Source organism: Stomoxys calcitrans, chromosome 1 (assembly GCF_963082655.1).
Source record: "Stomoxys calcitrans chromosome 1, idStoCalc2.1, whole genome shotgun sequence".
NCBI lineage: Eukaryota > Metazoa > Arthropoda > Insecta > Diptera > Muscidae > Stomoxys > Stomoxys calcitrans.
In genome coordinates, this window is record NC_081552.1 from 257,331,320 (window position 1) to 257,346,873 (window position 15,554).

The 15,554-nt window shown below is 35.9% G+C and overlaps 2 protein-coding genes across 16 annotated transcripts in view; one reads left to right on the plus strand and one right to left on the minus strand.

Annotated features, from left to right (window-relative positions):
* The window catches only part of LOC106087167 (PDZ and LIM domain protein 4), a 75,346-nt gene that overhangs the window by 6,483 nt on the left and 53,309 nt on the right, over positions 1-15,554 (minus strand). For 8 of the 14 annotated variants that reach the window (XM_013252102.2, XM_013252109.2, XM_013252113.2 and 5 more), the window contains 2 exons: positions 3,538-3,738; positions 3,392-3,471 (listed from right to left, as the gene is read on the minus strand). In XM_013252102.2, coding sequence (XP_013107556.1) covers positions 3,392-3,471; positions 3,538-3,738 — 281 coding nt within the window. Of the gene's footprint in view, positions 1-2,777; positions 2,835-3,391; positions 3,472-3,537; positions 3,739-15,554 lie in introns of all 14 variants that reach the window. The other 6 variants (XM_013252101.2, XM_013252103.2, XM_013252108.2 and 3 more) reach the window with 1 other exon arrangement.
* LOC106087166 (cell division control protein 6 homolog) lies at positions 7,217-10,237 on the plus strand. 2 transcript variants are annotated; one of them, XR_001221232.2, is made up of 3 exons: positions 7,217-8,827; positions 8,893-9,918; positions 10,025-10,237. XR_001221232.2 is itself a non-coding variant. In XM_013252100.2 (2 exons), the coding sequence occupies exons 1-2, from the start codon at positions 7,405-7,407 to the stop codon at positions 9,309-9,311; spliced, it is 1,842 nt and encodes a 613-aa protein (XP_013107554.2). In that variant the 5' UTR covers positions 7,217-7,404; the 3' UTR covers positions 9,312-9,965. The 2 variants fall into 2 exon arrangements, 1 of the variants encoding a protein (XP_013107554.2); XM_013252100.2 differs by lacking the exon at positions 10,025-10,237 and having other exon boundaries at positions 8,893-9,965.

A 15,554-nucleotide genomic window follows, 5' to 3' on the forward strand; every position in this document is an offset into this window, starting at 1 on the left:
AAAAAGATATTTATATTGAAAGACTTCACTTTGTTTTATTCTAAACCTTCACCTCAGATAACCCAAAAATGGCGGTATTGCAATTTTTCGCGTTCTTCACCTTTTGTCCAAGACAATTTTAGGAAAACAATAGGGTACTCTAATAGATTAACAGATAGAAGGTGGCATCACTTGCGGAAACAAAACAGTGGAAAGGCCCCATTAATATTGAGAATGTCTAAATGTGTCGCTTAAAAATGCCACAAGGAATAGAGACCATGAATTAAAATAAATTTAAGCTTCGTCATTGTTTAAATTAATTTTTTGTTCATTGTTCAACTGTCAAGATTTCAAAAACTAATGTATATCGGCCGAACGCTTTTCGCAACCGTATTTAATGAATCCCGTCTTATACCAAAACAAATCGAAAATTTTGTTTGCGGTCAGGGTTCATTCAAAGAAGGTTATGTCATTTGCCGACCTCAAAAAGTAGAAAGACCGCATGAGCATTTAAGAAGACTAAAGCTGTTATCACACTATATGTTCTTATCTTATGACATGCCACTTTTTATGTATCATTGGCATTCTATTTTGGATGTCAAAATTGTCGATTTACATTCGATTAGAATATGTTATTTTTGTATGACATGACCTAAAAAGGAAACAACAGCTCATATATTAATGAGTAACAAGAAAAAAGGCGTTAAGTTCGGCCGGGCCGAACTTTGGATACCCACCACCTCGGGTATACATATGTGTAAACCACCTTCCATCACAATCCGGTGATAAATGCATACCTTATGTCCCATAGCAGCTATATCGAAATATGTTCCGATTTGGACCAAATACTAATAAATACAAGTCATTGTTCAATTGTATATAACAAAATATTGGTCTTTTTAGTAGCTATATCTAAAAATACACCGATCTGAGCTATATACGACACGCATCTCGAAAAGCCTAAAATAAGTCAGTGTGTCAAAGTTCAGTAAAATCTGATTATAAATGCGACTTTTATGGGGCCAAGACTTTAAATCTACGGATTGGTCTATATGGCAGCTATATCCAAATCTGAACCGATCTGAGCCAAATTGACGAAGAATATCGAAGGGCCTAACGCAACCCACTGTCCTAAATTTCAGCGACATCGGACAATAAATGCGCCTTTTATGGGCCCACAACTTTAAATCGAGAAATCGGTCTATTTGGCACCTATATCCAAATCTGGACCGATCTAGGCCAAATTGAAAAGAATGTTGAAGGACCAAATACAACTCACTTTCCCAAATTTCAGCAAAATCGGATAATAAATATGGCTTTTATAGGCCTTAGAGCCTAAATCGGCGGATCGGTTCATATAGGGGCTATATCAAGATATAGTCCGATATAGCCCATCTTCGAACTTAACGTGTTTTGTGGACAAAAAAGAATCTTTGCAAAGTTTCAACTCAATATCTGTATTTTTAAAGACTTTAGCGTGATTTCATCAGACAGGCGGACGGACATGGCTAGATCGTCTTAGATTTTTACGCTTTATAGGGTCGGAAGTTAATATTTCGATGTGTTGCAAACAGAATGACAAAATGAATATACCCCCATCCTACGGTGGCGGGTATAAAAATTGTTAAAGTTCTTAGAAAGCTGGCCAAATCATAAATTTGTAAAAACCATTTAATTTGGCGTTGCTTTCATCCATCTGACAGCAAAAACAGCTGACTTCTTTATGTTAGTTTCATTCGTATCACACTATGCGTGCAACTTTATCAATAGCAAAATTTGATATGTCATAAAACAATAACACATAGTGTGGTAGAGCCTTGAAATACATAATAATATTAAAAGAAAACGTACACAAAGAGAGAATGTAATAAAGGAACAAGTTGGCATGTTAAAAAGGAACAACAAGTTCTCAAATGTGTACATTCATTTAGCTGTTTAAGGTAGAATGTTTTATAGGACGTACACACACAGCGATATGTCTTAAAAACTTTTCTTATTTATACCTGACAAATTAACCAAAGCAAACATAAAATGCAAGTGTATAATGACCGCCAGAAACTGCCGTGTCCGCCTATGACGCCGAACATTTAGGTTCAAATCCCGGCGTGAACATCAAAAAAATTTTTCTAGGGTGGATTTTCTCTTTCTAATGCTGGCTAGATTTATCCTCCCATGTTAAAACTTCTCTACCTAGTGGTGTCGGTATACCGCAAGCCTTTCGGACTTGGCAAAAAAGGAGGCCCTTTATTTTTCAGCTTAAACATTAATCACACCGCACTCATTGCTATATGAGAAGTATCTATAGCCTGTAGTAGTATTTAGTAGTCTTCTGCCAGCTAACAAAGGATTATGTTTCAACCATTACAACGAATATGTTTAGTGTAATAAAGTCTGTAAGGGTATTTAACATACACAGAGGGATTTTTGTGGTTTTGAAAATGTGGTTTATGTATCGTTTCATTGTTTATTTTATTTACGATAAGTGTAAAAAGTGGTTCGGAGGATGGGTTAAGCATGCCGCCAGGGTAAACCAGGATATATAGTCTTTTTCTCAAATTTTATTTTGCCATGATAGCATCATGAATGAAATATACAGGCTTCTTTTAAAACTATTTGAAATGACTTGACGTTTCTAGTCTATTGTCTATTGGTGATCGGCTACATCGATTTTCTAAATGTTGTAATTTCAAATTGATAATGAGAAGCAAAAGAAAAGAAAATGCCGAAAAGGGGTGTCTGACATGATGGCTATACATACAATAGAAAATGTACTGAAATCCTTATTTTATATTTTTTACCCGTCTAGTTTTGATGGCAAAGGACGATGCAAAGCACTCTTCCTTACAGTATTGACACTACAACAAACAATGTATAGAGATATAAAGAGAGAGAAAAGTCGACACATAATAAAAAAGTCACATCAATTCTTTAATAAACATCTGTAAAACACTTGAAGGGTTTGGATTTTTACAGTTGAGCGTGCACACAGCATATCTCACAATATTCAGATTGGTAGTATATATATATTTAAAGTGTTGAGAAACGTTTAAAGAAATAATAAGAAAATAATAAACATTAGTAGAATATTATTAAAAAAAGTAGTAATGTTGTCAGTGTTGGCAGCAGTTATTGGAAAAGTGTAACCTTGATAAATATTTAAACATAACTTCTTCTTGCATAGTACAAATTAGAGTTAAGAAATTGATTTTTCTCTATTTTAGTATGCATTTTGCATTTTATATATTGATTAATTGTAGCATATTAGCCTAAAATTCCTTTGAAAGCAGCTGGTTTTTGTTTGTTTGTTTTTGAATATTACTATTATTACTGTCAGCCCTAAAGTCATACTAATAATGGTTAGTGTATATTTTCTAAAGAGAAGAATTTTTGAAGAAAAAAAATCTATACTTACGGAACTGTCTGGCGGATGGTGTTCTCAATGTTGTGTTCTGAGTACAAACCAATGGGGGAGTTGAATTGTTTGTGGATAACCTTTAATAATCACAAAAATGTAGTTAATTATCTACAAATTAATGCAAAAGATCAAGTGGGACTTACTCTGCCAGTATCAGCATCTTGGCCAACAACTCTGTGCAACATGGTGTCGGCAACACGTTGCTTCATGACACTGTCATGGAAGTCATGGTGGTGATGGGCACGTACAGCTGGGTTGGGATAATGTCTCAGGTAGGATTCTGTGGTGGGAGCATCTTTTTTCACTTTAGCACCGGGCAAAACAAGTGGAGTTGTTCGGTATGGCTAAAAAAAGATAAGGAAAAAAATAAATATGCGTTAAAAGCTATTGTTTTGTAAAAAAAGGAAAGATTTTTGACAAATTATATTCCCTAACATTTTTTATACCCACCACCGTAGGATAGGGGGTATACTCATCGAAATATCAATTTCCGACCCTACAAAGTATATATGTATGTATACTTCGGATCGTCGTTTCTAAGATAATTTTACGATGTCACTCTAGACCCTTCAAAAATTGAGATATTGAGCTGAAATTTGACAAAGATACGTCTTTTTGATGCACGCTGGTTAAGTTCTTGAACGGGCCAAATCGGACCATATTTGGATATAGCTGCTATATAGACTGATTTTCCGATAAATGGTCCAATGCCCACAAAAAATTTATTTTTTTCGTCCGATTTTTTTGAAATTTGAAACAGTGGTTTTTTTAGCCTCCTGACACCCGACATTAATATGGTTCAGATCGGACTATATTTAGATATAGTTGCCATATAGACCGATCTGCCGATAAGGGGTCTGAAGCCAATAAAAGCTTTATTTATTACCCGATTTCGGTGAAATTTGAAACAGTGAGTAGGTTAAGACCTCCCAACATCCGACCTAAATATGGTTCTGATCGGACTATATTTTGATATAGCTGTCATATAGACTGATCTGCCGATAAGGGGACTGAAGCCCATAAAAGCTGTATATATTACCCGATTTCGCAGAAATTTGTAACAGTGAGTTTTTCTGAGCCTCACGATATCCGACCGTAATATGGTTCAGATCGGTTTATAATTGGATACATCTGCCAAAAAGACTAATATTTTGTTCTACAAAATTGAATAGTGATATGTATTAGACCACTGAATATCCGTGCCGAATTTGGGGTCTTAAGTTATCCATTTTTTGTGATTGTGACGATATGGGGTTTACATAAATACCCGAGGTGGAGGGTATTCAAAGTTAAGGCCTTTTTATTTGTTCATAGTAGTCTAGGCATAAAACCAATTTAAACTCATTTAAACCACATACATACAAATAAAGTAATATTTTCACCTACTGTTGCACTATCTCTGTCTATTATATAAACATTTCAAATAAACCACCCCCAACTAAAAAAAATTTCCTTTAGCTTTTAGACTATTTGCCTAAATTTTATACTCGTATATATACATTGATGATTCTGTATATTCCACAAACACATTCTGTGCATTTGTGAAAATTTAAAATGCCAAACTTTTCACAATTCTCCCCATTTCTCTCCCAACGAACAGGTTAACGAGATAGTGAAAAATCGAGAACATTTGGCATTTGGAAAATATTTTTCATACATTGTATGTATTTGTTTATAGATATTTTCTTTTGACTGTCTTTGTACTTTGGCGGACATCATTAGCAGAGAATTTATTTGTTGAGATATCTGTTCAAATATCTGTCTATCCATGTGTGAGTCTCGTTTTCTATTGTATACATGGTATATTTTAAAAATATTACGTAAGATTATCGCTGGCATACTTTATTGTCCAGTATTATTTGATTTTCAAGGCATATAGCACGAATGTGTCTACAAAGGAATATAAACATGAATATATCTAGGTTCTATTAAGTATAATTGAAAATGTTGTTATAAGAAAAGCCATAAGCAAAAACGGAAAAGTTTTATCAATTTGTGTACTATAATTAAATAGGTAAGCATCAAGGTATTGTTTTTAAAAATCTTATTAATTGTTTATTGATAAAAAAAATATTCCAATTGGTTTTTACGTATGAACGGTACATTATTATTTGGCAGCTTCTATAGAACTGTTAATTTTCAAAAAATAAGTTAAACTATGTTTCCACCGGATTTGCTCCAAGTGGAAACATGATATTTAAGCCAAACTGCCCAATAATTATAGCTCAGATTGGAATATGTCGTAGCTTCAAATGTCATATCTATTTTTGGTGTCGTTAATATGAATTCGATGATTCACCAGCAAAGGGGTAGTGTAAACAACTGAACAAAATTGTTTGTCCCGAAGTGCACTATCTGACAATGAGTTTTGGTTGTGTGTGTGTTATAGTTAAGAACCATGAGATACACAAACAGCAAAAAATGAAGCGAACTATTAGGTTGCCCAAAAAGTAATTGCAGATTTTTTAAAAGAAAGTAAATGCATTTTTAATAAAACTTATAATGAACTTTAATCAAATATACTTTTTTTACACTTTTTTTCTAAAGCAAGCTAAAAGTAACAGCTGATAACTGACAGAAGAAAGAATGCAATTACAGAATCACAAGCTGTGAAAAAATTTGTCAACGCCGACTATATGAAAAATCCGCAATTACTTTTTGGGCAACCCAATAGTAAATGACACAAAATTAGAGTTGCACTAATCGCTGATTTTGACAGATAGTGCACTCAATATTTTGTTGTTGGGCAACTGTCACTAGCCGTAAATTTATATATCTTGGGTAGTGTCATTAGAACAACAACAACAATCTATCCCCAACGAAACTACCTTGAGTAGCAAATGCCGTAAATTGGAATGTCAATGTGGTTTTATAAGTAAACTTTGTTTTACAACCTATCTTCACCAAATGTGTTTTATATTTGTGCTTTCATCATTACAACAGTATTTTGTTGCTTTTATGTGAAATATCGGATTAAATAGAACTTTTTTTAAGATTTGAGACAAAAACACAGCTTTGTTATCAAGCGTTTGACATTTAGATTTACTACAAAATCAAAACAAAGATAAAAAATTTTACTCAGCTGTTCGCATGACCTCACCTTATAAGTGCATCCTGGCACAACAACAAAAATCTACCCCCAACGAAACTACCTTGAGTGGCAAACGCTGTAAAATGAAATGTCAAGGTAGTTTTAGAATAAACTTTTTTTTACAACTTATCTCCTACAAATATGTTTTATATATACATATATTTTCATCTTTATAACACTGTTTTGTTGCCTACGTGTGGAATCAAGGCGGATTTAAAAAGGTGGTCTCTCGTGAACAGCTGTTAACAGCCGGCCAGGTTTGACGGTATTAAGATATCAAATTTTTGTTTAAATTCCTTTCGTTGTTATCTTCTTTCTCGGGTATTCTCCGCTCTTGCACGCATACGTATACAAACACGCACGCAAATTTGTTTGCGTGTGTTGGCAAAACGACGATCAGCTTAATGGCAAGATGGCGAATTGCACCATATGATTTGTGGTTGTTGTACAAATGAGGAATATAGGATCAAATAGGCTGTCTTCTTGAGATTTTAGAAAAATATCACATCTGTGTTATTTTTCCTTTGACATTTAGATTTACTGCAAAATCAAAACAAAAATAAAAAAATTCTACTCAGCTGTTCGCATGACTACAACTTATTAGTGTATCCTGGTTGTACCATGTCATATTCATAGTTAACAATTATCTCATAATGTGTACGTCCCATAAGGGTAACATGAAGCCGTTGCAAAAATTCCAGTGGCGGCTCGAAATGTCATATTTTGTTTACCCGCGCTTTTTGTTGTCTGCATTTTTGTTGTCTTGCTGATTGGTGCAGTTCTTTGTCTTTGCTACGTTTCAATGAATAAATAGGAACTTTTCCACTTTATAGAAATTTTGCAATTCTAATTGTATTATATATAGACACAAGTATTTTAAATTTGTCCATAGAAAACTAATTGATTGATGTTATCATAAATGGCAGTAAGACGTTCAACTCGTTTAAGCAGCATTGGTGTTAAATCGGATCTGCCAACATTAGAGACTAAAAGTACCCGCAGAAGTAGCATATGGGGCCACCGTCAGACACGTAATTCTATACATAGTGACGAAGAGGAAGACGAACGTTCCTCCAATTGCAGCAACGAGGAGAATTGCAATCGTACCAATAAAATGGATAATAGGAGGAGAAGTCTTAAACCCAACAGCAAATTCTTAGACTACGTTACTGATGAACCCAAGACATCCAAGAGTAGAAATTCTCTTAGGCCTATGCCAGCATCAAAGAAAAGAGAAATGCTCAAAAGACTACAGGCCGAAGAAGACTCAGAATCAGAAAAAGAAAAGCGGGAGACCAATGAATCCTCACCTCCAAAACAGCCTCGACAGCAGCAGCCCAAGGCCTTGCCCAAACATGTGATTAGCCCATCACGTTTACTGGATAGATTAAGCATTGACGAAAGACCAGATGAATTATCAGATGCCTCCTCTGGAGAAAGTCAATCCCATAAAAAGATAAATAAAAAGAAAAGTCCTCCCAAAGATTCCGCTCAGCCTCAAACATCACCTGTACGCAACAAGTATCAAAATGCCAGAAAGGTATTGAATAGTGCTGAATGTCAAAAGCTTCCGGGTCGCGAGGAACAGCTGGAAGAGTTAAAAGCCTTCTTCAGAGAGCATTTGGAAAATAAGAAATCAGGCAGTTTATATGTCTCTGGCCAGCCGGGGACGGGGAAAACTGCATGCCTTTCGTTGTTGTTAAGATCGCCCGAATTTAATAACCGCATACAAAAAGTCTACATCAATTGCACATCTATAGCATCAATAGGCGGAGTGTATAAAAAGCTTTGTGCTGAACTTAATCTCAAGCCACAAGGACGTACCGAAAGAGATCATCTAATGTCCATAACACATCATCTAAAGACTTCAACGCGTATGCTGCTTATAGTACTAGATGAAATTGATCAGTTGTGCAGCTCAAAGCAGTCGGTGCTCTATACCATATTCGAATGGCCTTCTCTACCCGATGCTCGGATAATTCTGGTTGGCATTGCCAACAGTTTGGACTTGACGGAAAGAACCCTCTTGCGTTTGAATGCTAGATGTGAGTTGAAGCCAAAGCATATGCACTTTCCTCCCTATACCAAGCAACAAATTGTGGATATATTCAAATCGCGTCTGGAAGAGGCTGAAGTTTTGGATATATTTCCGCCAGTGACGCTGCAACTTCTTGCTGCAAAAGTAAGTGCGGTGAGTGGAGATGTACGCAGAGCCTTGGATATAGGCAGACGTGTGGTGGAAATTGCCGAGCAGCAAAAGAAAGCCGGCGAAAGGGAGGTAAAGCTACAGAACCTAAACAATATTGTAGGTGAAGCCGAGAGTACCCAAGAGCAGCAAGAAGGTAATGGCATGAGATTTCATAAAAAATAATAATTGTTGACTATTATTTTTGTTCTTTGTCTTTAGAAGTCCTCAAGCCAGTGCAGGTGACACAGGTGGCTGCAGTGCTCAATAAGGTCTATGGAGCCTCTCAGAACCTACAAGAAGACATTGAGGAGTCTTTTCCTTTGCAGCAGAAAATCATGTTATGCACTCTAATGTTGATGTTGCGCAACGAAAAGAACAAAGACATCACCATGGGACGCCTGCACGAAGTTTATAGGCGTGTATGCAACAAGCGCAATATCCATCCTTTGGATCAGGCCGAATTCGCTGGCACTGTGGATCTAGTGCAAACACGAGGCATATTGCGCATCATCAAGAAAAAAGAACCCCGCCTCAGTAAAGTTCAATTGCAGTGGGATGAGGATGAAGTGAATGGTGCCTTAAGTGATAAGCAACTAATAGCTTCGATACTAGACGACACTGCCTGCTTGGCCAAGTGAGCTAGAAAAGAAAACAGAAACAAAACAAAGAACTATATACAATCTCATCAAATTAGCCATTTTTACCATATTGATGAGTGTTTTAGTGGCACTCTGCAGTTAATTTTAGAAAAATCCAATACACCTTTATGACTGAATTGCATTTCTTAGCGCACTCACCGCCCACACCCAACCTACCCCCTAATTACTTTGTTCGTGTTTATGTATATCGAATTGTTTTTCAATTTATTTTTAAATTGGATTGAAGTGACTGCAAAACAACGTCTTTTTTTCGATATTATCACCAAGTATTGTTCAACCTTGAACTGAAAACGTCATGCAATTCGAGCATTTCCCTTTTGGTAGTTTTGATTTTTTGTTTTTGGTACTTAAAGTTTGTTTTGCTATGAAAAATTGCTAAATCATCTGAAGCTAATTGAAATGCAATGATATACATAGTTATTTATAAATACACACACACACCTTTATTAATAAGATATCTATTTTTTTTTTTAATGACAAGACATTTTTGTTTTAACATTTTCACTTTGAATTTTTCTTTAAGTTTATAACTTGTTTCTTCCTGTATTGTCTTCGCTATTTCCCTACCCAACATTGTTTACATTTAGTGTGTTAAGCCATTTCTTTTACTTTCTATATTTTCTCAAATAAAAGTATTTTTTTTTTTGTAAAAAATAACGAAATTTTTAATGAGTTTTTTCTTTTAATTGCAGATATGGTTTTACTTTTTTCTTTTGATATTAAATGACGAAGAAAGAAACAAAAATAAGAAAATCATAAGGAAAGAAAATGTTGTTGGCTAAAATTACTTCGAAAAGGAAGGATTCGATGTAGAATTAATCTGAAGAGGAAGAACTTCAAATAGAATCACTCTTTAAGAAGAATTTCACCTATTTTCAAGATTTGTCAAGCCTATAGAGGTACTTGAAACCATGTCTTGTTACTTACTTTAGTCAATTTTTAAGATTAAGAATAAAATGTTGTTGCCTTGTTTACGATAAATGTTGATTCCGCGTGATTCAAATTATTTCCAAATTGTATCACCTGAGTCACACACTTTCGGTCTTTTCCCCCCATTTACTTTGTGGTCTCTTCTGTTGACCATAATTAATTTGGTCCATCAGAAAGCAATCTTAAATGGTGAATTATTTCATAAGTATGTACGTGTAGCCATTATGACCCTCTATTCTATATATATTCTGATTTTAACTCTTAAGCATCTATCAGCCACAATTTTGTATCCCTTTTGGCTGAAGGTGGCATGTTAAGTAGACTTAATCGCTACACCAACCTCACTAATATTAGAAGTATGTCCCGAGTAAACTGTTTTGTGCCTGTTAACCTTCTAACCTCTTAGGTTAGAATAGCAGTCCGTTTATTCTAACTTGACTCACACTATTGGGTAAGAAAAGAAAAGAAAAGAAAAACAAGTTATAGTCCGATTCGGACCATAAATGAATGCCGAACATTGTAGAAGTCATTGTGTAATAATAGTTCATTCGGATAAGAATTGCACCTCGTAGGGGCTAAAGAAGCAAAATCGGGTGGTAGGATTATATGGGAGCTGTATCAAGCTATTGACCGATTCAAACCATATTAGACACGTATGTTGAAAGTCATGAGAGAAGCCGTTGTACAAAATTTCTGCCAAATCGGATGAGAATTGCGCCCTCTAGAGGCTCAAGAAGTCAATATCCAAGATCGGTTTATATGGCACCTATATCAAAACATGGACCGATTTGAACCATACTTAGTGAAGTTGTTGGAAGTGGACTGATTTGGACCAAATACTTATAAGTACACGCCATTGTTTAATTGTGTATAACAAAATATTGGTCTTTTTAGTAGCTAAATCTAAAAATAAACCGATCTGAAACATATACGACGCGGATGTCGAAAAGCCTAATATAAGTCACTGTATCAAATTTCAGTGAAATCGGATTATAAATGTGCCTTTTATGGGGCCAAGACTTTAAATCGAGATATCGGTCTATATGGCAGCTATATGCAAATCTGGACCGATCTGAGCCAAATTGAAGAAGTATGTCGAAGGGCCTATCACAACTCACTATCCCAAATTTCGGCGACATCGGACAATAAATGCACCTTTAATGGGCCCAAAACCCTAAATCGAGAGATCGGTCTATATGGCAGCTATATCCAAATTTTGACCGATCTGAGCCAAAATGAAGAAGGATGTCGAAGGGCCTATCACAACTCACTATCCCAAATTTCGGCGACATCGGACAATACATGCGCCTTTAATGGGCCCAAAACCCTAAATCGAGAGATCGGTCTATATGGCAGCTATATCCAAATTTGAACCAATCTGTGCCATATTGCAGAATTATTTCGAAGAGCTTAACATAACTTACCTTCCCAAATTTCGGCGACTTCAGACAGTAAATGCACTTTTTATGGGCCCAAAACCTTAAATCGAGAGATTGGTCTATATGGCAACTATATCCAAATCAGGACCGATCATTGCCAAATTCAAAACGGGATGTCGAAGGGTCTAACACAACTCAAATTTTGGAAAAATCGGACAATAAATGCGCCTTTTATGGGCCTAACTCGGCAGATCGGTCTATATTGGGGCTGTATAAAGATATAGTCCTATGTAACCCATCTTCGAACTTAACCTGATTATAGACAAAAAAGGGATCTGTACAAAGTTGCAGCTCAATATCTCTATTTTTATACCCTCCACCATAGGAAGAGGGTATACTAATTTCGTCATTCTGTTTGTAACACCTCGAAATATGCGTATATATATTCTTGATCGTCATGCCATTTTAAGTCGATCTAGCCATGTCCGTCCGTCCGTCTGCCCGTCCGTCTGTCCGTCTGTCTGTCGAAAGCACGCTAACTTTCGAAGGAGTAAAGCTAGCCGCTTGAAACTTAGCACAAATACTTTTTATTAGCGTAGGTCGGTTAGGATTGTAAATGAGCCAAATCGGTTCATGTTTTGATATAGCTGCCATATAAACCCTTCTTGGATCCTGACTTCTTGAGCCAATAGAGCGCTCAATTCTCATCCGATTTGGCTGAAATTTTGCATGAGGTGTTTTGCTATCACTTCCAACAACTGCGCTAGGTATGGTTCAATCGGTCCCTTGTTTGATATAGCTGCCATATAAACCGATCTTGGGTCTTGACTTCTTGAGCCTCTAGAGGGCGCAATTCTCATCCGATTTGACAGAAATTTTGCACGTAGTGTTTTGGTACCACTTCCAACAACTGTTTTAAGCATAGTTCAAATCGGTTCAAAATCTGGTATAGCTGTCATATAAACCGATCTTGGATCTTGACTTCTTGAGCCAATAGAGCGCGCAATTCTCAACCGATTTGGCTGAAATTTTGCATGAGGTGTTTTGTTATGACTTCCAATAACTGTGCTAAGTATGGCGCAAGTCTGTACATAACCGGATATAGCTGCCATATAACCCGATTTGGGATCTTGACTTCTTGAGCCTCTAGAGGGCGCAATTCTCATCCGATTTGGCTGAAATTTTGTACAACAGCTTCTCTCATGACCCTCAACATACGTGTCTAATGGGGTCTGAATCGATCAATAGCTTGATACAGCTCTCATATAAACCTATCTCCCAATTTTGCTTCTTTAGCCCCTGAATGGCGCATTTCTTATTCGAATGAACTGAAATATTACACAATGACTTTTACCATGTTCAGCATTCATTTATAGTCCGAATCGGACAATAACTTGATATAGCTCCAATAGCATAACAGTTCTTATTCAATATTCTTTGTTTGTCTAAAAAGAGATACCGCGCATAGAACTCGACAAATGCGATCCATGGTGGAGGGAATTGGGAAGAATAACCCCTCTTTGCCTTAATGGAATGTTCTAGGGATTATTGTTACCCTAGACAATAAGGTAAAATTGCAATGAACTTTCCACTAAGGAGCAGGGGAAACTTCTCACTTAGCAATGAGTGCAGACCGCTCCAAGTTTAAGCTCTATGATAAGGGGCCTCCTTTTTATAGCCGAGTCCGAACGCCGTGCCGCAGTGCGACACCTCTTTGGAGAGAAGTTTTACATGGCATAGTACCTCACAAATGTTGCCAGCATTAAGAGGGGAAAAACCACCGCTGAAAATTTTTTCTGATGGTCTCACCAGGATTCGAACCCAGGCGTTAAGCGTCATAGGCGGACACGCTAACCTCTGCGCTAAGGTGGCCCCTACCACCATAAGGTGGGGGTATACTAACATCGCCGTTATGTTTTATAACACCTCAGCTTATTCGTTTTAGACCCCATAATATGTACATAAATATGTTCTTGATCGTCATGACATATTAAGTCGTTCCGTCTGCAGCAAGAACGCTAGATTTGGAATGAGCAAAGCTTGCTGCCTGAAATTTTACAAAAACACTTCTTATAGATGTAGGTCAACCGATCTACCGATTATGTTGCTTGAGCCTCTGGGGGGCGCAATTCTTACTCAAATTGTTCAAAAAATTGTTATGACTTCCAACCTCTGTATCAAGTATGGCTCGAATCGGTCCATGATGATGTGATATAGATTCCATGTACACCGATCTCTCGATTTGATTTTTTGAGCACTTACAGAAGGCGATTCTTTACAAAATATAGAAAACAATGCGATTTCTTATTTTGGTCTTTGATATCCTTTGGTACAAAGAAACCCCACAAAGAGCTTGACAAATGCTATCCATGATTAATCGATCATCTGAATAATAAAAACAACAGTGTTTGCAGTCTGTTTATGCAACTTGTTGACAAAAATACATGGTTTAGCAATATTTATTTTAATTATTAAAATTTAATTGTGCATATCGCAACCTCATATATATATATATACTATTCCAATGTACAAAATACGTTTGTTTTGTTTAAATTACAATTTAAATATTTATTATTTCCGCTTAATACATTTTCTGCTTTTGTTTGGCAAACAGGGAATTCTTAAGATTTCACTTTTCAACTTCTGGGAGGGTATGATAGTTTTTTTTGGGTTTTTTTTTGCAGTTTTAATGATTTCAACAAAACGACAAATGTTTTTAATCTATTGTCAGTCAGCAAGTCAAAAATTGGCCACCCATCAACACCAAAGGCAATATGCTGAAATTATGGCAGTGATGGGTGTGGTGCTGGTGATGGTGGTGTTGGTTAAATTTTGTTTAAATTTTCCCATGCCGATGCCATCAATTTGTACGTGTGGCTTGATTTTGTGGTTGTTTATTGTTCTGCTGTTATTCTATATGCATATTTGTTGTTTTTTCATATTGGGAACGAAATAACAATAAATTCGGAACAACAACAGCAACAAAAGTCGGTCATAATTTGAACATAGAATAGAATTTAATCGGGTATAATTAATTTTGCTTTTCTTTGCTTTTTTTTTTTGCTCTAATGCCTCAAGACATTTCGGACAAACAAACAAAAGAACCAAGAGGCAGTTATCAAACCAGCTACAAACATACATACACACATACATATGTTTGTGAACATGAGAGCAATGATGTTTGCTGTATATCAGAATTTTCTTGTTCTTTGTTTTTTTGCAAATTTTGTTTTTCCAATTCGTTATTAAGATGTATGCATAAGCTATGTATTGTATGTATGTATGTATGTGTGTATGTCGGGGTGTTAATGTATAGCCGTTCAAGTTGTTTTTGTTGTCTAAAAATAAAGTATAAATTACACAAAATTAAGAAACAAAGAGACTAATCGCCCAAAAAAAGTGGCAGAGAGAGAGAGAGAGAGAGAGAGTGAGAGAGTACACCAAGAGATTTGTTGTTGCCTAACTGTAGCGTATTTTCTATTTCATATGGATGACCATATTTCCTTGATATATTTTTGTATACTACTGCCATGCAAACATATGAACAACCATATATCAAGATATGTATTAAAGGCAATTGCATGCATACACCCATACATACAAAGTGTTATAAATATTTTCTCAGTGTGACCAAGAGATATTTCCTTCACAAACTGTTGCTGTTGTTGTTGCTTTTTTGATAGATGTGTATGGCAGCCATTGAACAGTTGTTATTTTCAAGAGTGCAAAATTTTGAACACATCAATATTTGATTTATCAAGTTTGGATATTCTTTATAGAAATTATTTATTTTAATCCCCCAAAAGCTTCTTAATGAGTTTTCACCCAGATAGTTTCTAAAAATAGTTGGACTTTATTTGAGTATTATACTCGAGTAGAAATAAAAAACCTTGACCCAAAAAATCCTATTCCG

Coding starts and splice junctions, on each gene's coding strand:
- LOC106087166 (XM_013252100.2), top strand. CDS start 7,405: ATGGCAGTAAGACGTTCAACTCGTTTAAGCAGCATTGGTGTTAAATCG. Junction 8,828..8,892: donor TACCCAAGAGCAGCAAGAAG/GTAATGGCATGA, acceptor CTTTGTCTTTAG/AAGTCCTCAAGCCAGTGCAG.